The sequence below is a fragment of the Macrobrachium rosenbergii genome, chromosome 31 (assembly GCF_040412425.1).
Source record: "Macrobrachium rosenbergii isolate ZJJX-2024 chromosome 31, ASM4041242v1, whole genome shotgun sequence".
NCBI classification, from domain to species: Eukaryota; Metazoa; Arthropoda; class Malacostraca; order Decapoda; family Palaemonidae; genus Macrobrachium; species Macrobrachium rosenbergii.
This window is the reverse complement of record NC_089771.1, coordinates 8,021,706-8,047,377: the sequence shown is the minus strand read 5'-3', so window position 1 is coordinate 8,047,377 and position 25,672 is coordinate 8,021,706. Positions and strand designations below refer to the sequence as shown.

At 38.6% G+C, this 25,672-nt stretch overlaps 1 protein-coding gene across 1 annotated transcript in view; it reads right to left on the bottom strand.

Annotated features, from left to right (window-relative positions):
- Positions 1-2,752: 2,752 nt before the first annotated feature.
- LOC136855352 (oocyte zinc finger protein XlCOF6-like) overlaps positions 2,753-25,672 on the bottom strand; it is a 128,663-nt gene continuing 105,743 nt past the window's right edge. The window contains exon 3 of the mRNA XM_067132273.1: positions 2,753-5,838. Coding sequence (XP_066988374.1) covers positions 4,280-5,230 — 951 coding nt within the window. The 5' untranslated portion in view covers positions 5,231-5,838 and the 3' untranslated portion in view covers positions 2,753-4,279. The remainder of the gene's footprint in view (positions 5,839-25,672) is intronic.

The window sequence follows — 25,672 nt, the reverse complement described above, 5'->3', positions numbered from 1 at the left end:
GATTTGCATTATATCACAAAAGAACGTTATTCTCCAGACATAAGCGAAGAGCAATACACTAATATATATCACGAAAACATAACACAAACAAACAAATCAGTCGAACAGCAGCACAAAAGGAAGAGCATGGTTATGTGCACATTGTTCAAAAATAACTATTTGAAAACAATTATTTGAAAACAGATATTTGAAAAACATTTATTCTAATGGAAAATTGTTAGAATGAAATTTATTCAAAAGGACAATCATAAGAAATGATAATTATTCGAAATGCAAAATTCTTTATTCAAACGACGTGTAAAAATAACATATTCATTCGAAATGCAAAGTTCTTTATTCAAACAAAAGTGTAAAAAGTATGAAAAAGCAAACATACAAAAGAAAATTATTTGAAATAAAAAGTATCTATTAAAATATATTCATGATAAAACAAAATTTACTTATAAATGCAAGTTATGTGCTACAGCGTGCAAATACTCTACTGCTGAATAATCGTCAAAGGCTGCCACTAATTTTTTTAGCCTTTCATTTAAGTCACGGTATTTCTTGGAACTCTTTATAGTTTTGCAATATGAATGTCTTACAAATCCTGCTCTCTTTTTAGAGCATCTAGGAACTTCCATATTGTTGGATGATGCGATGACACTTGCTGTAAAAAACCTCTGTGCAATCCTTCAAGTGCGTTGTTAGTCCTAGGCAAATCAGTATCGACTCTCTCAAAACAAGATCACATACTTATTTCAAACATGGGACTACGTCGACGACATCTTGAAAGACAACCAATCCATGCATCTTCAAAATAATCTAAAACAGGATTTACTGTTGAAGGATATATATTTGAATCTAATAATGCTTCAAATGATTCAGTAACTTTGTCTACAGGGACAAAGGCTAGCGCTAACATCATTCGAATTCTTAAAGCAAATTCAGAATCTGTATTACATCTCACCTTTGGACCACAATCACAAAACTTTCGATACAAGCACTGCCCTAAGTGGAAAAGGCAACCATAATGAGAGGCTGTTATAGTTGCAAGTTCGAAGTCTGACGTTACGGTTGGAACTTGTAAATTTTGGAACCATAGACTTAATTTGAGCAAACAATCTTCTATAAGTTTCTGCCTTTTATCTGGAAGTAAGGCAGAGACTACAGGAATGGTAAAGTTATTCTTCACAGCTTGTGCTGTATATAATTGTTCAAATAGCTGAGGTACAGTTTTAAATGTCCCATCCACTTGTAAATGTTCCCTGTTCACAAGTATACTCAAATTATTCTGGGTTGAATAAATAAGTATTCTATCGTTGTAAGGACCTGAATCATACAGCAAAAATTGCTCCCTTTTATTAGTTTTACTCTGCTCATGAGTTAAAACAATTCCCTTCTATGAATGAGATTACATAAGCCTGCTCTCTCCTTTTGTCTTACATTGTGAATAGTTCTTTTTATAGAGCTTTCTGCAGGTAAAGCTCGCGTGGCACTTTCACTTAATTGCGAGGCAGCAGTGGAAATGACATATTGAGGAGAATCACGGGGGGTTTCTTTAGCATCATTTTTCACTCTGTTCATAAAACTACGCACTTAGGTGTTAATGGCATTGCCAGAATGATTATGTTCACAAGGAACTTTAATCACTTCACCATCATTAGTAATTGCACAGCTTTTGCAATATGATGCGAACTTATTGCACTTCCAATATATCTTGGTATCAACTTGTTTGTCTTTCATGAATAAAATACCATCAATTTTAAGCATAGGCTTGCCTTTTTCACTTAAAATGTATTCGGCCATCTTTGAAGGCTGCAGTATTCTGAGGAAATGAAGTTCTCGGTACTGGCTGGATGCCTTTGACAACGTTTATTATCACTTCAAACAACAATTCAAAATATCAATTTGAACAATTGCCTATTAGAGTAATTTTCCGATAACGTTTGTTATCATTTCAAACAACAATTCGAATAACTTTCACTTCGAACAATTGCCTATTAGAGTAATTTTCTTTCGAACAATTTTCTGTTCGAATAGCTATTTTTCGAGTAATTGTTTTCGAATAATTGTTTTCAATTAATTGTTTTTGAATAATTTTCATGAGATGAAGAGCACCCCGTCTCTCTCTCTCTCTCTCTCTCCACGCAGCCAAAAGTAAAGTGCAGTGTATATTGACTTGTGGCCGGGGCTCCCACCCTTAGTCAGTAGTTAACTTTGTACTCCACTACCTTGTTTAAAGTCAAGTGGCTGGTCTCCAGCTGTGCTGAAGGTAATACCTATTGTAAAGACCAATGGTTAGTATATTGTGTAGGAACAATGTCAATGTTCCAACTAGCGTAAATTACACCTTTTTGCAAAGTAATCACTTTTATCATTATTATTATCACTATTCATATTTGTTTTACAGCTGCACTTATTTGCGTTACTGTTTCAAAGCCTCCCAAGCAGCTCTGTAAAAAAAGGATATATTTTACATAAGTTTTACTGGAATGGTGATCCATGCAAACACTTCATCCATGTGTTATGTATCTAATGAGCAGCTTAAACAGAATACATACATTACTTTAGTCATTTACAAAGCAAGTCCTATCTCAATACTTCTGACAGGTTAGCTTAAAACAGAATACAATAATACTAAAGTAATTTAGTCAGTCCACTGTGTCCAGTGGGTCAATACAAAGCATTAGAATTTACTAATGCTGTATCACATTCTTTGTAGAATATTAAAACATAGAACATATCAAAAAGTAATCAAATAAAACTGCACTTAATTTTCACTGACGTTTAATGAAAAAATCAATCTTTTTATTTCTGCTATGCATGACATTTCATGGAAATATTCAAGTTTACAACTACATATTCAAATGCATATGCATAATGCCGGATAACAAAAGGAAGGAAAATTCATGTCACCCAATGACAAAACTCATTCCTAATTTGGAAACCATATAAAAGTACACGGGAATAAGAAAAGTGAAGTACTCTAGACAGCAGAAAATTTCTTAACCTAGTACTGAACAGTGTTCAATGAGTACAGTTAAAAAAACAAAACTAAAAATAATTTATTTTATCTTTATATAAAGGTTATACAACAATTTCACATCAAATTCATTATAGTCAAAATATTCTGGCTCTGCCTTGACGTCTGCAAATAAAGAGCAATCATTTGTGTTTCAGTAAGATACTCCTCCAAATTCTCCTGCCCTTCTTTGATTAATGGCAATGATAATGATTTACCAACTTCCATTTTCACAGGATGTTCTATGTACAATACTCAATCCAAGTGAGAATCTGATGTAATTTTTTTTAATTTGGAATACTCTTGAAAAACATAAAATATCATCAGTAAAAAATGCTCTCAACAGCAGTCTATTACACAGAATCAGAATAATTTCTCTGTAAAAATTAACAGGATCCTAAAAATATAAATATGGTTTCATTTTTATAGTTATAGTCCCTTAGACTGCTGTTGTTGTTTTTTATAGATTTTGCAAATAAGTTCACAGTAATTATCTCAACATCCAGTGCAACTTACTTTGGGGTGCAAAAAATTAACAAATCTGTCAGTGCAACTGAACATCATCTCTGATGGCTGACTTTGCTTGTGCATTTTGACACTTGAAAATACTATTTTGGCATTTAGAACCAATGACCATGTTTTGGAGGTTAGAAGACAAAAATATAAAATGCATTGTAAAAGAACAATATCTATCCACCATGAGTTCTCACATATGCTATGAATCTACAAGAGAAAAACTGTTTTAACACTGAAAGAATGACATCTTTCTTCTGGATTAACACTCTCATTCTAAGATAGACCTAATGATAACAACTTCTTGGGAACCAAGTACATTTACAGTATATGATTTCTTTTTAGTATGAGTTTTCACACACCTTTTGAGACACCTTGATCCAAAATATCTCCTTTGGCATTCATGACATGTAAATGGCTTCTCTCCAACAGGGGTTCTCATGAGGTTTTTGAGAGCAGAGGAATACTAAAAAGCTTTTTGGCATTCAGTACATTTAATTGCCCTCTAATTATTACGAATTTTTATGAATAATCTCAAAGTGTTTGAAACTGTCTAACATTTTTGACATTATGACTGGAGAATGTCCTCTCTCTATAATGATTTCCAATGTGTACTTTGAAAATTCAGAATTAGAAAAACTACTTGGAAAAAGATCAAGTGTACAGTTTCTGTTTGATATGAATTCTCGTATGTTTTAGTTTTTTAAGATGAATTGAACCAGGAAAGCTTCTTTGACATACAGAGCAAGTGTGTGGTTTCTATCATGTATGAGTTCTCATGTGATTTCTGTAATGACTTGATTGAGAAAAACTTCTTGGACATACTGAGCAAGTGTATGGTTTCTCTCCTGTATGAGTTCTCATGTGTGTTTTGAGATCAAATTGACGAGAAAAACTTCTTTGACACACAAAGCAAGCATGTGGTTTCTCTCCTGTATGAGTTCTCACATGTTTTTTGAGATGACTTTGATCAGAAAAACTTCTTTCACATATAGAGCAAGTGAACGGTTTCTCTCCTGTATGAGTTCTCATGTGTCTTGTGAGAGCACTTGTTTCAGAAAAACTTTTATGACATACAGAGCAAATGAACGGTTTCTCTCCTGTGTGAGTTCTCATGTGTGTTTTGAGATGGCTTTGACGAGAAAAACTTCTTTGACATGCAGAGCAAGTATATGGCTTCTCTCCTGTATGAGTTTTCATGTGTGTTTTGAGATTACTGTGATCAGAAAAACTACTTTGACATGTAGGGCAAGTATATGGTTTCTCTCCTGTATGAGTTCTCATGTGTGTTTTGAGATGACTTTGATCAGAAAAACTTCTTTGACATACAGAGCAAGTATATGGTTTCTCTCCTGTATGAGTTCTCATGTGGTATTTCAGGCTACATATCTGTGAAAATGTCCTTTGGCATTCAGCACAAGTTAGTCGTTTCCCTGCTGTGTTGCTTCTTTTTGAAAATACTTCTGTTCTAATTTCTTCTGCAATACTGATCTTTCCGCTTTCCACGTCAAAATCTGGATGGTCTTCTGCACTCTTTATGGCCTCGCATGTATATTTTACATCAACTTCACATTCAATATATTCTGGCTCCCCTTTGACTTCTATTGAAGAATCTACAAATAAAGATCCATCAACTGTGATTTCGGTATGTTCATCCTCCGAATTGTCATTTTCTTGTTTGATTAAAGGCAAAACTGGGTTTTCAGCTTCCATTCTCAAAGGATGTTGAATATACAGCTTCGAAAAAAGTCAGTTTTAAGTCAATGAATATTCTGTTTCACCCAAGCAAAGCTCTCCAAATGAACCAATTATTGCCAAGACCTCCAGATAGTGAAATTGCTGGAATGAGAAGAAGCACGGAAGTAAACAATTTCCATTTATGTTATCACAAAATCTACATCTCACAGAATGGTAGGTTGCACCCAGGTCTTTTACAAGCTTAAAATAACCCTAGCTCATTTTCAGCCTGCTTTCAATGATACTGCACATCAAACAACACTCCTCACACCACCAAGGAATTAATCTGGCAGACATAAAACAACTACATTAGTTAAAAACCAAAATGTTTCACAAGACCAACTAAATTTCTTAGCATCACAAATTATTTCTAAATTAACAATATGTAAAGGCAAACTAAATATTCAGTCCTTAATGAAAACTATTGTATCATACATTACAATAATTTACTGTCAAATATTTTCAACATCTGATCTATTACATTGGCAATATGATGTAAATTACAAAAATGCAGTAAAAATCTTCTCAAACTCCCATTGCATTACATCCAGGACCTCATGAAATTTTCCTCTGTTTGCAATAATCTGAAATAAAATAAATAAAATAAAAAATAAAAATAAAAATGTGCTCTGAACAGCACTGTCCATAACAAACACAGAACCAGATATTGAAAAAAATTTCATGTATCATAATAAGAGAGCTTGTTTTAACTCTAAAACATATGTCTCTAAGGAAAACTACAAATTTTCAAAGCAATTTGTATTTTTCCTAAAATACAGACCTGAAGGCCTTTACACATGGATTTTACTTGCGGGCTACGAATGGCCATTTAACTTTTAAACAAGGTAGTTGGCTAGCAATGGTAAGGGTGAGAGTCCTGCCCACCCAGTTGGTATGCACTCACTTCGCCTTTCGGCCCAGGTATCAGAATGAGGGGTGGTTGAGGTGGGCCATAGATGTAAAGACGTTCATGTTTGTATGTTAGGAAAACTACAAATTACTTTGAAAATTTGTAGTTTGTTCCTAAACGAATACAAACCTTCAGTCTTTACATTTGGAGACTTACTCTTGGTGGGTGGAGTCTGAGTAAATCTCTGAAATGACTGGTAGTTCTGCTCACCTGGGTCTCTCATCCTGGTCTCGAAGAGCAGAGGAAGAATCCCATGCCTCTGATCTGCTGAGCATATGGGATGTTCAACTGTCAGATTTCTGGGTCTTTTGAATTAGAGTTTGTGCCACTGATTCAAAAAGAGCTTGGATGAACCCGTGGTGTCGGAGACAATAAAAGGCTAATAAAACCAACAGGTTTGTTTCATTGTCAGCCCCTCTCTCCCCTTGCCAGAGAGAGGGGTAGGACTTGCATCTATTAATCTACTGTGTTCTAGATTATAGACAGGGTCCTCAGTTATCGAAACTCACCTGCACAGCATGCCAGTCCAGCATGTGACAGCTTGCCAACCATACACCGCCCCTACGGGAGAGGCCTAGAGGGGCAGGTAGCATCCCTTCCGCTGCACTGGGATGGTTGGTGAGCTGTCACAGGCTGGACTGGCATGATATGCAGGTGAGTTTAGATAACTGAATACCCTGTCTACAATCTAGATTTCTAAGTGAGCCGGGTGGGCTACATAACTTGTTGAGCAGCCACCACAGGACCCAAGAAAAACGTGTCCAAGAACCTATGGGCAACATCCCGAAGGTAGAAGGACATAAATGTGGTTTGTCGAGACCACACTCCCACCCTTAGTACCTGTGGAACTGACAGGTTCTTTCTGAATGCGAGGGACTGTTCAATGTCCCTAACCTTGTGAGCTCTCGTCCAGATCATACTCCCGTCCACCTCGTCAGACATAGAGTACGGCCACTTAATCATCTCACAAAGCTAGAAAGAAATTGTGTTCTTGGACATCTCTTTCTGGGTCAAGCCAGTACTAATGCTCAGGCCTGAGCTGTTGAATCCTCTTAAGGGGATCGGCCGCCTAAAAAAACCCAATAATCTTTAAAAAATTCGATTTGCTGAAAAAAATTCTATGGCTTCGTATAGGTTTCAAGAATGTGTCCACGAAATATTATGCTAAAATTTGCCGTATTTCTCTAGTTATGGCCTAAAATGTAACAATAACTATATACCCATAAAACACCAGTAGCATAAATGATTTAGTCAGGTATAGTTTTTGCGATATATATTTGGAAACTTCCTTTGAAATGAAATGTATAATGTCAATAATATCCTACTCGGCACCTTTTTTAGTTATTCTAGCCATGACAACGCACACGTCATACCATGGCGCCGACTGTGGCCGAGTTGCCTATAAACTTCCAAGCTAGAAGGACACGTTTTCATGCTCGCTAGCCTTGACTGAACTCTGTATTTTCAGCGGTGTTTTGTTTTTCACCGTGCCTAAAAGGTCCAAGAGTTCACTTCATGCTTCTAGAATGCGGAAAAGCCAAGTGGAAAAGTCCAGGCGAGAAGTAGAAGAAAGAGTTCAAGAAATTAGTGCCATAGAGAGGGAATGGAGCGACGGAGAGAGAGAGCTGTCGCCCATCAAAGGCGCAGGCAGCGATCTCTGCTGACCAGAGACCAACCACATATACCCCTAAACGCCTCTTTATTTGTTCGTCACTACCAAAGGGCAAAGATATTTTAGAAAAGAAAGCAGTAGCTCGGAGCCTGATATTATAAACGATCCTGAAAATAAAATGATCATAATAAGTGAAGCAAGACTTGATGAATTACTTGAATCACGAATCCCTAATTGTGAATGAAAAGTAATTCCCAGGATCCATTTGGCAAGGGATGGATTCGAGACACTAATAAAAAAGTGTAGGCAACTATGATACCCTAGAGTAATACCTTGCAGCAAGATCAGACAGGGGGGGACCAGGAACCTAAAATTTATAAGAATGTGTCTTAGGCACATAAATAATCAATTAATATTCTTATTTATAATCATTTTGCATTAATTAATACCCAAAAATAAAAATTAAAACCATAGAATTAATTGTAACACAGTCTTTGAAGTCCCTTTTACTTTTTTTTTATGTAACTAAAACTTTGAAGGCCCGTTTCTCAAAACATAAGTTTTCACCTTCAAAATGTATCTCCTCCCTTAGTATTGACCAATCTAAATGAAATTTCATATGTAATATGAGGAAACATGGTAAATTAAAAAAAGCCGGGATTTTTAATATTTTGAGTTTCTGATTTTTGGCAATTTTTTTCTGTAATTTTTCCGGGAAAATTTCATAAAAAAATAAAAATTCATATCTCAAAAATAATTGAAAAATCAAAATCCCCGGCTTTACATCGAAAAGGTCCATATGTGTTTTATACGTGGTTCAAATCTCATCCCTTAAAACCAAAAAGCAAAGGAGGAGATGCATTTTGAAAATGGCCATTTTTGGCCGAAAAATGCTCTAGCGTCCACAAAACCTAAGGTCATTGAACAAAAATTTTTTCCCCAGAAGTTCCACACAATATCCTTTAACAAACCCCCTATATATCAACAACCTGTCGTTAAAAAAGTCGGAAACCGGCCGATCCCCTTAAGATAGTACCGCAGCAACCTAACTGGACACAGTAGCATCTTGTCCTGATCACTACCAACAAAGTCCCCTAGGGAAGGGGATTCAAAAGGACTCAAATCTGGTGTCAGGGACCGACAGATTCTGAGTCTTTGCTAAGAATTCGGGGAAAAACTTGAGCATGACAGATCCCCATCCCCTCGAGTGCTTAACATCAAAGGAGAGTCTATGAAGTTCGCCAACTCTTTTCACCAACGCCTAGGGCAAGCAAGAAAACGGTCTTGAGGAGTATTATTAGAGAGATCTGATACATATTTCCTCCAAGAAATGATTCTTCCCTGAATTACTTCTTTTTTAAATCTGCAGATATTTTGCTGTATAGAGGTTTTAATGTATCAATTTCTAGTAATAACATAGTTATTTTTTGTAAAGTTCCTTCTAATTTTATTCATTTATTTTATTGAACTTTCTTACTGAAATTATCTAATTGTCTCCCTATTGAGTGTTTTATTTTTTATTAATACTGTTAGTTTTTCAGATCACCATGGAACTTTGTGTTTTGTTGGATGAGGTTTTGATTTTGGTATTAGTTTATCAGAAGCATTTTTAATGAAATTAACAAGAAATTCAATAGTTTCATTATGGTCTTTTAAATATTCAAACGGTGGGACATTTCTAGTGTGCAAATCATATCGCTTCCAATCTGCTTTATAAATGTTATACTGAGGGACATGCTTGGCATGATTATTTTTTAATAATGAAATTAATACTGTGAAGGATCAAGGGTAAGCAATTCATCAATTGTATTCCAATCTAATCAGTCACCTATATGTATTCCAGTCTCATCTGTCACCTATACATAAGAGTTAAGTCTCCTTAGGAAAATGATCTGTGTTTTTTAAAAATATGTGCTGATTTCGTCAACATTTATACAAAACATGTCCTTTGAATCTATGAAAAATTCTATTTTACTGCCTGCTTATTTGAGTTTGTACAATTACATTCCATGTTGGGTTGTGAGCATTAAAATGACATTTTTATGATAAAATAAAGTTTTATATATACTTACCAAGCAATTACATAGCTACTAGCTTTCCACACAGCAGTCTTAAGAATTCAAATTTTTGCGGTGGTGCTGCCGTTGCTAGTGTAGGTGACAGGGTCCCGCCCACTTTCAGGACTGATAGGTACAACTCAGCAAAGAGCTTCAATTCGTTTGATGCCCAAAAGTCCACTGCGGGGAGGAGGGTGGGCTCAGATTATGTAATTGCTTGGTAAGTACATATAAAACTTTATTTTATAAAAAAATGTCATTTTTATATAAGTGACTTACCAAGCAATTACATAGCTGATTCCACACTGTGAGGAGGTGAGAATCATGTACATGTTCTAACCCAAAACTTTATGATAATGACTTTGAACCAGAGAGGTTGCTAGCATTGGGACAATGCTTGCTGTACCTTAACTGGTAAAAGAGCTGCTTTAGGCAGGTACTGCCTCTTGTCGGCGCTCATCTTAACCTGTAGAGGACGTGGCAGTATTGGCCAAGAGTCATCTCCACTTTAGTGGGTACTTTGCAGCCATGAAAGTTCACGATGGCTGACAAAGACAAAAAAATAGTGCCCTTGCCCTGGGAATAGACCAGAATAAAAACAACACTGTCACCTACAACTAAAATAAAGAACCACTAACCCAGCCATTAAAACTGGTGGGTACTCCAGGTACACTGTACCCCACGCTTCCCTTAAACTCAATGACCTTACAACAAGGCAAAGGGACAGAAGAGGGACAGGGAGCCCTCTATGCTTCCTTTCTCAACTATGCCAGCCACGGATCCTAGAAGTCAGCGCCGAGCACCTGGAATTTGGCACCGAGCACCCCACTGTTGATGCCTAGCACCCAAGTACTGGCTTCAATTCTCCAAAGTTGGCGCCAAATAGTTGATCGTGTAAGACTGATGAAGAGGGCGCAAGCGAGTCAAAAAAAAAGAGGGACGCTCCTGGTTGAGAGTGACAACTCAAACCTCATGAGCTTTGACTGTAAGGGAAATCAAAACATCTTCCTGAACTTGAGAATGCACTTCTGTAATTGAACTTCTAAGGAAGAAAAGAAGAAAAAAAGCAAATTCTTTGACAGAGGGCGTGAAAGGATCTTCATTGAACACCAAAGCTTGTCAGAGGGTCCTCTGATTTTTCTGTCCTCTGAAGATAGAACTTCAAAGTTACAGGACAAAGAAGTCCTCTGGCCTGAGGATGTCCGTTAAGCTCCTAATAATTCTGAGGTGAGGCTTGGAAATGTCCTCATTCTGAGAGAGAGAGAGAGAGAGAGAGAGAGAGAGAGAGAGAGAGAGAGAGAGAGAGAGAGAGAGAGAGAGAGAGTACACTGCATTTCCACTTGCAAAACCTACTCTCATGTTGAAGGCTTACCGCTCGCTAACACATTTGCGATTGTTAATGCTACAAGAAAGAGAGTCTCCCTACTGAGATTCTTAAAAGAGGTCAATCTGGGATGTTCCAAGGATGAGCTCATAAGCCACTTCAGAACAATGTCCAAATTCCAGGAAAGAAAATCCAGGCTTTCTAATGGAGATTTCGAAGGACCTGGTAAAATCTCTGAGGTCTTTGAACAATGACCTATACCCCTTTCAGGTAGATGGAGACAACTTCCTATCAGTCCTTAGGAAAGGCAAAAAGTCAGCTAACTGGCTTATAGAGGTTTCAAAAGATGAGATGTTATTTGTCAGTACCACCTTCTGAAAACCAACCACTTGGACTGGTATGAAAGGTTCTGTAGTTTGCTTCAAAAAGCCTTTACACTCTGACCATGCTCCCGACAGTCTGAGGCCTGTCAGGGACAGAGTCGGCAATCCTTAATGGGACCTAAGGAAGTGTGGTTGTTTAAGCAGTGACTGTCTTTGTGGCAGAAGTCTTGGGAAGTCCACTGACAGGTGCAGCAGATCTGGAAACCATTCTCTCCTGGGCCACAATGGATCGCTGACCAATTCAAAAGGTGGGAAGGCGTGGACATCCAGGCCCATCCAATCCAACAGCATGGCATCTGTCGCCCATGACAGATGGTGAGGGACTGGGGGGCCACGTAGAGGCATACAATAATTTCTTGATATTGCAAAGAGGTCCACAGCTGGTTTGCCTCATAGTTTTCAGAAATCATTGCATATGAGGGAGTCCCAAGTCCACTCCATTGGAAAAACCTAATTGCAGCGATACAACTCACCTGCAAGGACATTCATTTTTCCCCACACAAAGCGAGTAACAATCTTCACCTGGTACTGATTCGCCCAGAGAAGGAGGTCTTTCGCCGTCTTGCAGAGAGAAAAGTCAAGTTAAGTATACCTTAGTTTAACCAGACCACTGAGCTGATTAACAGCTCTCCTAGGACTGGCCCAAAGGATTAGACTTATTTTACATGGCAAAGAACCAACTGGTTACCCAGCAATGGGACCTACAGCTTATTGTGGAATCCGAACCACATTATACCAAGAAATTAATTTCTATCACCAGAAATAAATTCCTCTAATTCTTCATTGGCCGGCCGGAGAATCGAACACAGGCCTAGGAGAGTGCTAGCCGAGTACAATATCGATCCATCCAACTCGCAGAGAGAGGAGTGGGTGATCCTTTGTTTGCACACATAAGACAAGTGTTGTCCACATACACTGCTACAATCTTCCCTGCTACCAGAGGAGTGAAAGACTGAAGGCCCAGGTGAATGGCCTTTAGCTCTTTGAAGTTAATGTGTAAGGACCTCAGAGTCGAAGTCCATGTCCCCAAGACCCTTTGGCTCCCTAAAAGGGCTCCCCAACCTAGATCGAAGGCATCGGAATAAAACTCTAGGCTGAGGTACAACGGCAGAGAAGATATTCCAACTTAAAGCTTTTCTTCTGATAAACAACATCGAAGATACTCCATGATCTCCAATGAGATGAAGAAGACAAAGGAGTCTGGCTGGGTCTTTCTGCACCAGTTTGCTTTCAAGTAAAATGGTAGGGGCCTCATGTGAAGCCTGTTCAACTTCACAAATTGTTCTACTGAGGCCAACGTGCCTAGGAGACTCATCCACTGGACTGCTGAGCATACCAAGAGAGAGGGAGAACTCCCTGAAAAGTCTGTAGGCAAGGCTCAATCCTTTTGGGAGATAGAAAAAACCTGAAAAGCTTTAGAGTCCAGAATCATCCCTAAATAGGGAATGTTGTGTCAGAGTCAACTGTGACTTCTGATGGTTTCTCAAAATGCCTAACTCCTGCATTAGGTGAAGAGTTTTCTTCTAGTCCTCCGCACACTGCACTTCTAACGTGAAGCGGAGAAGCCAATTGTCCAAGTAGAGGGATACATTGATCCTGAGAGGAAGAAACCATTCTCAAGGGGAGTGAGGGTCCTGGTGAAAACTTGAGGGGTCGTGGACAGACCAAAGCCAAGGGCCTGAAATTGGAAGATTTTCCTTCTAAACAGGAATCTCAGAAATTTGCTGGAGGCCAAATGGATGGGAACATGGAATTAGGCATCCTTCATGTCCAGGGAGACCATCCAGTTGCCCTGATGGAGAGAGGACATGACAGAGCGGAGAGTCTCCATGCAAAATTTCTTCTTTACTACAAATAAGTTCAGGGTGCTGACGTCCAGGACAGGCCTCCAGCCTCCCAACGATTTGGGGACAACAGTAAACCCCTTTTTTTTGCGTTCTCACACTTGCGGACTCACCTATTTGCAGATTTCTCCATGGAACATATATGCAGTAAACCCCAGTATCCGTGGGGGATGCATACCGCACCCCCCCCTAGCTAAAATCCAGGAATACTTAAAATCCCTCTAAAAACACTTAGAACTGCCTATTTTGATAGTTTAAACACAAAAACCCTCTAAAAATGCTTATGCTCGAGTATTTTAATAGTTTTATTACAAAAAGTGCATTTAGTAATTAAAATAAGAAAATGCAGTAATTTGTGAATATTTCAGTGAAAAATACTGCGAATGTGCGAATTTTCCACGGATAATGTGTATATACATTCCACAGAGAAAACCGTGAATAGGTGAGTCCACGAATAGTGAGACCGCAAATACAGGGGTTTACTTTACGTTATTTCGGAAAATTCGCTATTAGCGTATTTTTCACTGAGAAATATTCACTAATTACTGAATTTTCATATCATTTTCATGACTAAATGCACTTTTTGTGATAAAACTATTAAAATACTCAGGTACCCAGGTAGTGCTTGAGTTACAATCATCTGCCTCACAATAATTTGATTTTGTGATGGTGTAAGCAATTAATTCCAATACGACAATATTTCGCGAGGGGTGCAGGCAGCAGCGTACAATCCGGCAGCGAGAGATACCAAATTACAATAGACCAACTTCTTTTCCTCCACCTCTTTACCCCATCTTCTAGTTAAAAAAGTAACAGAGAATGATAAAGGTATTGCTAGTAACGCTATACTCTTGCGTAAATGCATACAGCCATAAACAACCTAACAAGAAACTGTTGTTTTGCTTATAACCGAATCGGATAGCAACAGCCACTTTGCTTGTATTTCAACCATCGTACGGTAGTAAACAATTACCGCAGTTATGTTACAAATGACGTCAAGTAGAATAGGACTGACATATTTTTACATTATACCTTTACGTATTCGCTTTGGATAAAAGATTGGCAAGGAAATATACTACTATATTTAAGCTGCAAGTTGTAGCTGAAACTGAGAAAACAATGTTCAAGCTGTTAATGACTATAAATTATCGTGCATTGGCAACATGGAGGAAATTTGACTGTGTATAAAATTGGAGAGAAAGTATTTTAATCAAAACTACTGAGCATGAAAGAACACATATTACTGCTATTTTCACGCTGATAAAAGATAGATATGTAAAGCTCGTATTATGATGAAACCAAGTGAAAATAGCTTAACGGAATTGTTTTTTTTATACAAAACAAACATATTTAAACAATCAAACGTCAAGTTATATTTTGACATAGAAACACTTAGTATAACGAAAAATAACCTTATAAATAGAGTACCTAGAGATTCATTTACTCTAATCAGAAGCAAGAAAAGTGCTCTGAACTGAGTTAAATACCGCTAAATAAACTTACCACGTATTCAATTTCCAAACCAAACCATTGACCTAATTTATAATACAAAATTTATATAAGAATATATACAATATCATTGGATACAGTGAAGTAAAGCATAACATTTTAAGAGATCCATGGACAAGATGCATATTCGTTATGTTGATGTTTGTATAATACGATATTAGTATGTGAATATAGAGTACAGTATAAAGTAGGCTAGGCTACCGTATATGTATACGATATACCATAGTGCAGGCTAAGCTAATTCTTGTTTGTTATTCAATTTCTCTTTGTACTGAATTATCATAAGTCATTCTACATGAATATCAAGATTTAGCTGATATTAATAATTACTATAACGTGTATGTATAGAGTACACTTTATAGTGTAGGCTAAGCTACCATATATGTATACATGGTACTGAATACCCTAGTGTAGGCTAGGCTATATTAGAGATACGTTTTTTCCAACAAATGATGGGTTTTTTGGAACCTAACCCCATCATAAGTAGGATAATACCTGTATAAGCATTTTTAAGTTTTTTTTTTAAACTATCAAAATAGGCAGTTCTAAGTGTTTTTTGAAGGGTTTTAAGTATTTGCGGGTTTTAGCTATTCGGGGGAGGGGGGGTGTGTGGTAGGCATCCCCTGTGAATACGGGGGGTTTACTATATGAAGCGTCGGTTGTAAAACCTCTCCGACGAACGATCCAGTACCTCCTCTATTGCCCATTCGCAAATCAGGGACTCTAACTCTTGAGCAAGAGCCAAAAACTTTTTTGGACCCTGCCGAGTAGATCGTCAAGATGATCAGCAACCTGGACAAGGGAGACCTGTCTCTAAAAGGAATGGAGTAGCCACTTCTCATACTTGGACCACCCACGGGTCCACTCCTGTGCAATTCCATTCCTCCCAAAAGAGACGAAGCTCGCCTCCAACGGCTGCATGAAGGACAAAAGCTTCATTTCTTAGAGGTTGGCTTGAAAGTAAACTTCTTGATGGACCTCGAGGGAGGACGCAGGTTAGCTTGAGGTCTGAGGTTGAGGTCTTGATCTTGCTCCATGAAAGGGTTGCGGTTGCAAGGGCAAGAAATACTTGGAAATAGAGGGAGTTTCCTTTGGACGCTTGGCATACCGAGCTAAAAGATCACGAGAGCACCGATTTCTGCGTACTAGTTACTCCCTTTGTGGCAAATGAACACCAGAACTTCTGTTTCTTGAGGATGCCCATCGAGAAAAGAGAGGCAAGTTCAGCAGAACCATCCATGGCATGAAATCTTTGGCAAGGTCTGGGCAAGGTCTGGAGAGTCTTCAATTTTTTTCTTTTTCTTGCTAAAGCTCCCACAGTCCAGTCCAGAAAACTGAAGATCTCCAAAACTTTAAAAAAGTTCTTGACATGGTGGACAAGATCGAGGAAAACATAACCCTGGCTGAGGCGAACACAGCTCGGCCCGTAGCATCAACCAGAACAGAGAAGTCCCCTTGGGAGATGGCAGAGACTCCCAATGAAGGCACCTCTCCGGTGGCATAAAAGCGGTATTTCTTCTTCAGAGGCTGAGAGGGAGGGAGGGCAAAGGTAGCTTTACCTTGCTCTCTCTCTTGTAGGTCAACCACTCATCCACCCGTCGAAGAAATTTCTTCGAAGAGGAGGAAAGAACTAACTTGGGAAGACAAGCAGAGTCCAAAGAGCATTTCCTCATGAGAAAGGTAGATGCAGGTGAAGCAGAAGAAGCAGGTTAAAAAAAAGTCAGGAAAGTTTGCCACGAAGAACTTCAGCAAACTGGAGTGAGCCGACGAAGGGGTGGAATCATGCTCTGCTTCCTCCTCATCCGATGAAATCGGAGACAAAGACAGATCCTTGCTCTTCGAAGACGAAGATCTTTTCTTCAAAAGACCCATAATATCTTCCAGCTGACAACGAAGTGGGGCCAAGGCAGAATCCACTTACGAAGACGGGTGCGGAAGTGGCGAGGTTGGCGATGAGCACTCAGCAGCTAGTGACGAGCACTCAGCAGCTGGCGCTGAGTGGACTGAATTGGTGCTGCACAGGTTGAAATGAGTGTGGCGCCGAAGCGAGTGGCACGCGACTGAAAGGAGACAGGAGCTTGGAAGCCTGAGACCAAAGAGAAGAGGGCGATGGACGCTTATGAGGAAGATCACAGCATCTTGGCACAAGCACTGGTTGCTCAAAAGCCTCAAAGACTTCTAGCTGTCTAAAGGTGGAACTGTGAAGCTGCACGAAGGTTGCGGACTGGCACTTGTCTCCTTAAACCTCTTAACAGGAGGAGGAGAACTGTCTGCAAAAGCGGAATGCCTCTTTAAAAGCCTAGAGGAGACAACTCAGCACCGCTGGCACATCCTGTCAGGCAACAAGTCACCCAAGTCCAAAGACAGGTGATCAGCACTAACTGAGACGCCTTTCCAGTGGTGCTCAGCTGCAGCCTGGGAATGGACAACAGGCTCGGCGGAGGGGGCAACTACCCATGGGCAAACCCCACCAGCCTCCCTTGGACCTCCAGTATGTCTTCTCCCCAGTGTGGGGGAGCGGGACAGGGACCTTCGTCTAGGAGCACCAGTGGGATGGGTAGCCACCTTCTCATTATGCACAACACTGTCACTTTGCACTACACAACAGTACTGACACTGGGAACACTGGAAGCCCTTTCCAGCAAGGCTTTAAATGGCACACCCAACTCCATAACCATGCTGGCTAAAAATTCAAGTTTCTTATAAAACTGGCAATGGTGTCAAGATTGGAGGCACGGAAACCTGGTAAGGGAGTATGTGGTAATGAAGTAGGAGGGCTATGGATTGGAGACAAAGCAAGGATTTGAGGAAAAGAAATAGCACTATCTCCTAACACAGGAGGAGATGGAACAGGAGCTACACTAGCCTTATTCTCGGCTCTAAGGGCCGCCTTTCTATTTCTATTCCTATCCAAATTCACTAAATGCGATATCAAGGTCACTTTTGCTCATCCCAATCTTGACATTCTGAACAAGTAAGATATATATATTAGTGTCTTGCTCCCCTACATTCCACACATTTTGTTTGAGAATGAAAAGAGAACTTAACTAATCTCGTTCTACAACACACCTGGCTAATTAGAATAAAGTTAACCACAGCTAACAAAATTGCTAAATAGCTAAGAAAAATATTCGGTGCACACTGAAAAAAGGAAAACCTGAATACTTCACTGAGTTGGACAAATATATTACAAAAATGATGATGAGATTACACAAAACCACCGATGTTGGTCGGGAGCCAGCATAAAACAAATTGAAGCTCTTTGCTGAGTTGTCCCTATCAGTCCCGAAAGTGGGCAGGACCTGTCACCTATACTGCCGATGGTAACGCCACCACGAAAATTTGAATTCTTAAGACTGCCGTGTGGAAGGCTAGTAGCTATGTAATTGCTTGTTAAGTCATTTATATAAAAATCACTAACTATTGGGAGAAAATGTAGGTTCTATGGTATTATTAAGATTAATTCTTTAAGTTTATCAATGAATACTTCTTATTGGGTTGGTTCATAAATTATAAATTACATAATTATTGTTTTTTATTCATATTTTAATACCTGATATCTGCAAGTCAGTAAAGTTTACAGGTATTTTGTTATACCATTTTATGTAGATATATACAGGTACCTAAATTTCCTTCTTCCTCTCTAGATGTAATTATGTTGTAAACATAATACTGTGTCACTGGTTTGTATTCTTTTAGTAATGTTGTATTTCTCCCAAATGTAATCTGGTCTGCAGACCATTTAGGTTCCATTGGAAAATATAATTATTGAAAATATTACGTGGAAGTGTGTTCAAGTGTTATTTTCTTTTGTGCATTATCAATCTGCATTTTTCTAAAATTTTATTTACAACATTTATTTGTGTTTCTTTATAAGATATCAGGCGTCCAATGCACATACAGTTTTTTGTGAGTGTCTAAACTAGCAGTTTCTTTATTCCTGCATTTTATAAAACTTCGTATAGTGTTTGTTAAACTCCTTGTTATGCTTTTGTTTTTGTTGCACAATTCAATAAAACATTCATTTTATCCACATGTGTTTTCATGTGTCGTTCTTTTGTTTACTCCCCTGCACCAATTATTGGTGATGGAGTAATCTCTTCCCCTTCACATTATCATCCTTGTCAAAAGGTTTATTCATTTACTATTTCTTTGATGTTCTGGGTATCTGCTTCCACTGTTTCATTATCATTTTAGGAGACCAAGGTATATTCTTATAATTTTTGGCTCATGTTCTTTCTTTGGTCTTTTGTCTTTAGTTTAACCGATGTTCCTCTAATAATAGTTGTTTTTAGTCTTGGATGGAGTTCTTTCAAATCTCTTTTGTCTTTAGCTTCCAATTTATTATAATTTTCTTCTAATATTTCTGGAGTAAACATACTATCTTCTTGTGCTTCCATTTGCCTTAATGTCTCAAATGAATCTGAACAAATATCCATATGAGCATTTGCATTGTTTCTTGGTTCTTTGCTATTTTAGGGAAAAAATTGAAATGTAGTTATTATTCCTTGAGATTTATCTATCAGGGTTTTATTACTCTTATCTATTTCCATTTTGTTTCATTATCTGATCTTAATACAGTAGAAAAAGGATGTTTCCTATTGTGATCAAGCATTCCTCTAACCTTCAATTCCAATTCAGCCTTTTTTTATAGGCATTCCTGTTCTCTCTTGCAGTAATTTTAATTCTGTATGTATATATAATACATACATTCCTTAGACCTTGCATGGTGATTCTGCCCACAGTTCACGTATTTTGGTTTGTTTATTGATATCCACTATGTGGCATGTTCATCAGATCGACAATACGTTGCATATGCACATATAATGTATTTCAGCAAATTTTCCTTGTATGTCCATTTTTATTTTTATGGGTAAACCAGATAGAATGCCAAGAGTCCTCTCCCCAGAACCAGGTTAGAATCTGTCCAGCCCAGCAGAATAGTTTCACCTCCGAGCTATCAATCTGATATCTCTCAGGTCCTAACATTATTGGGTAGTTGATGGTCCAATCACAGTTCCCACTAAACTTAGGATATAAACCCAGTCCAAGCCATGATATCTTTCCTATTTATCAGGTCTAATAAATTTTAGCAAAAGTGTTTTCCACTTTTGCTAAAATTTGTTGGACAAAAATTCTTAAAGAAACCTAGATTGATATATGGGACTCTTGGACTCAAACACTGGGAACAAGTTCCTGGGGTTTCAGAGCCCCTTCACCACTTCAAGGTGGTCCTAAGTTTGGGGATGGCATTCGGAACAGGGCTAGATTGGTTGCATCCATGTTTTCTGCACAAAGTGCACAGAGTATGAGGATCTATCTACTCACAGGGATTGAGTCGGAGGCAAAGGGGCCTCATGACTTGATTCCTCTCCCTTGACTCACAGGGTTTGTTTCAGTGACTTATCAATACAGGCAGGCAGTCTTACAACAGATCTGCCACGACGAATGCAATGGGGCTTTCAAATATACATGAAACTATTCCCCACCCCACCATTTCCAGGGACAGTGGGAAGATAAGTGAAGTGGGACCAAAACAGCAAAATATCAATATAAGCAAAGGCCAGTTTTCTAGTTTAATTCTTCAGACTCATGTCAGGCAAAGCATTAAAATAAGGTTTTCTTAATAATAATTTTAATAAGTAATTAAAACAAACAAAAGCAAAGGATGATTTTCAAAACAAAGTCAAATGGCCCATATCAAAGTATTGAAAAAAACAAATCTCATGCCAGCCAAAAGTCATGCCAGCCAAAAGTGAGTGACTCTACTCACTGGGTGGGACTCCCACCCCTACTATTGGTAGTTAATTACCTTGTTTAAAAGTTAAACGGACTTTCCCAGCTCACACTGCAAGTAAAATCCATATGTAAAGACCAAAGGTTTGTATTCATGAAGGAACGAGCCACAAGCAAGTGTAAATATTATTTACAAATCCAACATTGGTTAACAAAATTTTCAGATATCAGAATGCACAAAACATTTTGAAACATAAATATCGAAATATTGAAAACATTCTTCAACTTATGCCATTGTGTAGCATCACAGGTAGAATGTGAGTTAAAAAGCTCTTTATAACAAAGCAACAGGAAAAGAGGATTGAAAAAATACTACATTATGTAAGGCAATACTGTATCCACCATACAATGTCATTATTATTATTATTATATTGTTTTTTAAAATTAGTCATACTCCTTTGTATTTTTTTCCTAACTATACAAACCTGAGGTCCTTTACATTAAATCACTTTCAGTGGAGCTGAACTAGCTGCTGAACTTTTGAACAAGGTGGTTAGGCAGTTAAGAAGATGTCAGTCCCTGGCAGGAAGTACTGCCTGCAATTGTCATTAAACATTCCAATTTGCCTTTTGGCCCAGGTATCAGATTGAGGGGTGGCATGAGGTGGGCATGAAATGTAATGTAAAGGACCTCAGGTTTGTACAGTTAGGAAAAAATACAATTTACTTTCAAAATTGTGATTTGTTCCGACATGATATACAAACTGTTGATCCTTTACATTAGGAAGACTCACTGGTTGGAGGGAGGAATCTGAGTGGGCCTATGAACTGACTGGAGTTCACCACACCTTGTGTTCCCTTCCTGAGTCGATAGAGCGATAAAAACTGCCTCTGACAAAATATTTCGGGTTGTTAAACATTAAGATCAATTGTCAGACTTCTGGGTATTTTGCATGAATGAGGAAACATCAGTTCAGGCAAAGCAGGTTAGGAAGAACTTAAAGTCAGTGACATTAAGGCAAATACAAGCATTGGGTTTGTCTTACTGTCATGGTCTCCTTCCTCCCCTTGCAAGAGGAAGGAGTGGGGTTTGCTTCTAGGATCCTGAAAGGAAAAAGAACGGATGCTCTAGTTGGTGTGACCGAACCATTTTCAAGTTCCACAGAGTGGAAGTTATTATAAGTCAGTTACTCAAGACAGTGACTGTCCTAAATGGGATCTGGGTTAGAGAAAGTGCTTAAATATCTGTAGGCTGATTTTGTTGTGAATGAGATCTCAGATTCTCGTTTGGAAGGAGAGAAGGGCTTTAGTGTAGAAAATGACTGCAGGAAGAAATTCCAAAATAATTTCTGCCCTCAGCTTGGATGTCATAGCCAAAATAAAGTATATAGTGATCCCTAAATTGTGTGTTGACTTTCGTGATTATCTTGGATTATTCAGAGAAGTGCTGAGAAAGATAAGGAACCTGAATGGGATATATGCCAGAGTTGGAGATTTGTTGATAATATTGTGGCGGAATTCTAACCCACAAACAAAACAACAAATAACAACACTCACCCTGATCTTCGGTTGCTGGAGATGGATAAATTCTGCAAATGTTTCCAAAACCACAACCGCAAACAACCACAAACACAACAAGGAAATACAAAAAATTTTGCAAACACACACAAATAAACAGCACACAACAAGAAAACCAACAACTCCCAGAAAATTTTGACAAATTTGTCCCACACAAGAACCACTTTTTCACTAGCTTGACTAAAGACTCCCAAAAACTGAAAATCCTTCACATATTCCACAGACAGACAGACAGCACCGTGAAACAAAACTAGTGAATTCTCATCCCTCTTCCAACGGTGTCAGGTGCACTTATTCAATTAACAGTTCTCTCTCTCTCTCTCTCAAGAAAAACGTTGGGAAATGCTAAATAAAAACAAATTTATTCATCCCTAATATTTCTCCCCCTTTAGCATTTAATAACCAACACCTTTCACACCTCTTTCAAATCGGGGGTGGGCAACACCCACGGATGCTCACTAGCAGGTCCTCTTCTAGATCCTCCAGAAGGAAGGAAGGCAGGCAATCATTCTCTCAGAATCACTCTCTCTCCCAGCAACATTCAAACTCACATCATCTCCTCCATTTCTTCAGATTCACGATTGATCTTCTTCACTATTACCACTTTCAATTTCATCCACAATCTCATCTATACCCTCTAACTGATTCGATTCCCAAATGGGTCCCCAATTTCTTCAACTAACCCATCCCATTGCTCATTGACCTTTCCAATTCTTGCAATTTGGATTCATTCATGCTTTCAATCAGGGGTCTATCACTGATTGGGATTGGTCTGACTGGGATTTACATTATGGGTTTTCCAATTGGTCACCAAATGGGGTTCAGTCAACTCAGTTATATCAAATTAGCATATGCTATATTTCTATCCATACCATGGGGATTTCATTGGTACTGGCTTTTATCACTCATTTCCATTGGCACTCACACCCCTATCACACAACTTGAGACCATTCAGTTTACTTGTTCTTCCCTTTCTTACGATTTTTACCATACAGGTTCAAAACAAATTGATTGATCCTCCATACACAAGCTCTCATTGCATTATTTGGATTCATGGGACATTTTCTGATTTCAACCATTTATACACCCCATTCTCTCTCACATATTTGGCACATCCTTCCATCTGATTTAATTGTTGTGATTTGCATGATTTCTTTCACACTACCATCTACACATACTTCTGATTACAACATAATTAAGATTTGGATTGGGACCAACTTCCAACACCTCATTGGGACCCTCAAATGACTTTATTTACATTCACCTGATGGGGATTGGTCTGATTTCTTTCAACACTTTCTGCCCATTTGTATGGTTGGGGATTGGAATTGGCATGCCTTCTTCCATATTCCTATCATTTAGCATAGGATTGGGTCTCACTATCTTTTCAAAATTTAACACATATTTACACGGAGACATTGGCTTATGACAGTGGGTTGTATATTGTCATTTACATCCCAATCATTATCACATTGGTCATGATTGGGATCTTGTCAACGTTTACATGATTGGGACTGGCAATCCATTGGTATTTGGATTGGCATGATGGGGATTGGTCATGTTCTATGCCCCAATCACGCAACATTTGCTCAAACTCCCATCCAACAAATTCAGGCCCATTGTCACTCAACATTGGCGTCAGCACAAAGCGTCGGAGCAACATCACTTGACCCACCATTCAGCAAGAGCCACAGTCTCACGCCTTTTTGTGCGGCGATAACATCATGCAAACTCACTCAAATGATCTACCATTACAACCATTCCCAGCATGTCCTCTAGCAGTCATCAGGCAAGCGTCACAATCAATCACAACCATCTCAAATAACTCTTTCATCTGCAATGCCGCAGAAACATCAGGTGGAGAGCGTCAGCGTGCACATCAGTAAAATACTTCCTTCTGACAGTCCGAGAAACGTCATCAGTCATCCGCACAAATTTTACTCAATCCAGGCACATAGCAATCTCTCTCATACATTCCCATAATTTATTTTTCCCCAGATGCCCAAACCTATTATGCACCAATAAAACATACCCACGAAACGTCTGCGTCTTCCAAAAATACTCACAACACTTCCCATCCCATATTCCTTCCTGATGAAAAAATAAACTATACCTTTACATACAACAAATCTCTTAGCAGTGTCTTATACACTTCTAACTCAGCGCAACTTCCTACTCTTACACCCCTAACACACACTCTCTTAACATATTTATTTTCATGCACTGATTTTGCATCTGCTTAATTTCCTCTTCACTCAACAAATCATTTTCAGTACTTGCAATATCTACCATACCTACAAAACTAGTTTTAGACACATCCTCAGTTTAACCTTCAGTATTTCGATCTCGCCCTCTTTCCTAAAATTCCCTCCCACATCCACACTTATATCATGCATTCTCATAAAATCAACGTGACAAGCTAATAAAAACATGTTGGATATCATTCTCATCCATGAGTTACTAAAATTATGTATTATTTCAAATTTCCCTAACTGAATTTTTAGTTGAACAAAAACTTAAAATCCTCCCATACTAACAAACTCCCTTGTCCCAAACCATAATCCTTACATAAATACAAAAATTTTCATTTTATATCCCAAGCACCTTTCCAATTCACTAACTACTGTAACTACTCACTAACGAAACTTGTGATCCCGTGGAACCAAACTACAATATTTATTCTGATCCACCACTACTGCAGGACAACTAACAGAGGCGACTTTCGGCTTCATGCATACACGTCCTCACGGAAACATTCACCTGCTTAGCTTCCTCACAACCATCCTCATCAGATTCATCTTCAACCATATCCTCAACCCTACCCTCGTATTCCCTCATTTTCCCCACAATCACCTTTCTTAACCAGCCAGCTACAAGTATCCTTTCACAGTGAACATTTAAAATCACATTGATACCATTTTCATCCACCCTTCCTTTATACAATCGGCCTATTCCATCCAAAGAACAAGACTGTAATTTTAAACATTTCAGCCACTACCAACAAGACTCAGAACTAACACGGTTTCCTCGCCATCTAATTCCCTTCCTTCCTCGCGCACTCCTCCTTCCGGCATCTCATTCATCACCTTTTCACGGGCTGGAGAAACGCTCATGCAAGCAGGTACTCCGTCAATCAATCCATTTGTTTCCAAAACTGCAACCCCAAACAGACATGTCCACAGTGATTCACCCCTACATACTGTTGCTTTACCACAAAGTCTACAGGTACTTGGTCCGGGTCCCAGTGTCCTAACCCTATCAACGTCAGCCCACATAGGCTGAAACATAGCATTGCAACAATATTCTGTCTACCTTGTACATACTCTACCTTAAAACTAAACTCATTCAAATCCTCTATCGTTGAAGAAATTCTAGCATTCACACTCTCCTTTTTAACCATATATAACGTCGATGGTCCGTTGAATCACAAAATCTACCCCATATCAAAAATACTTTCAACGCCTCA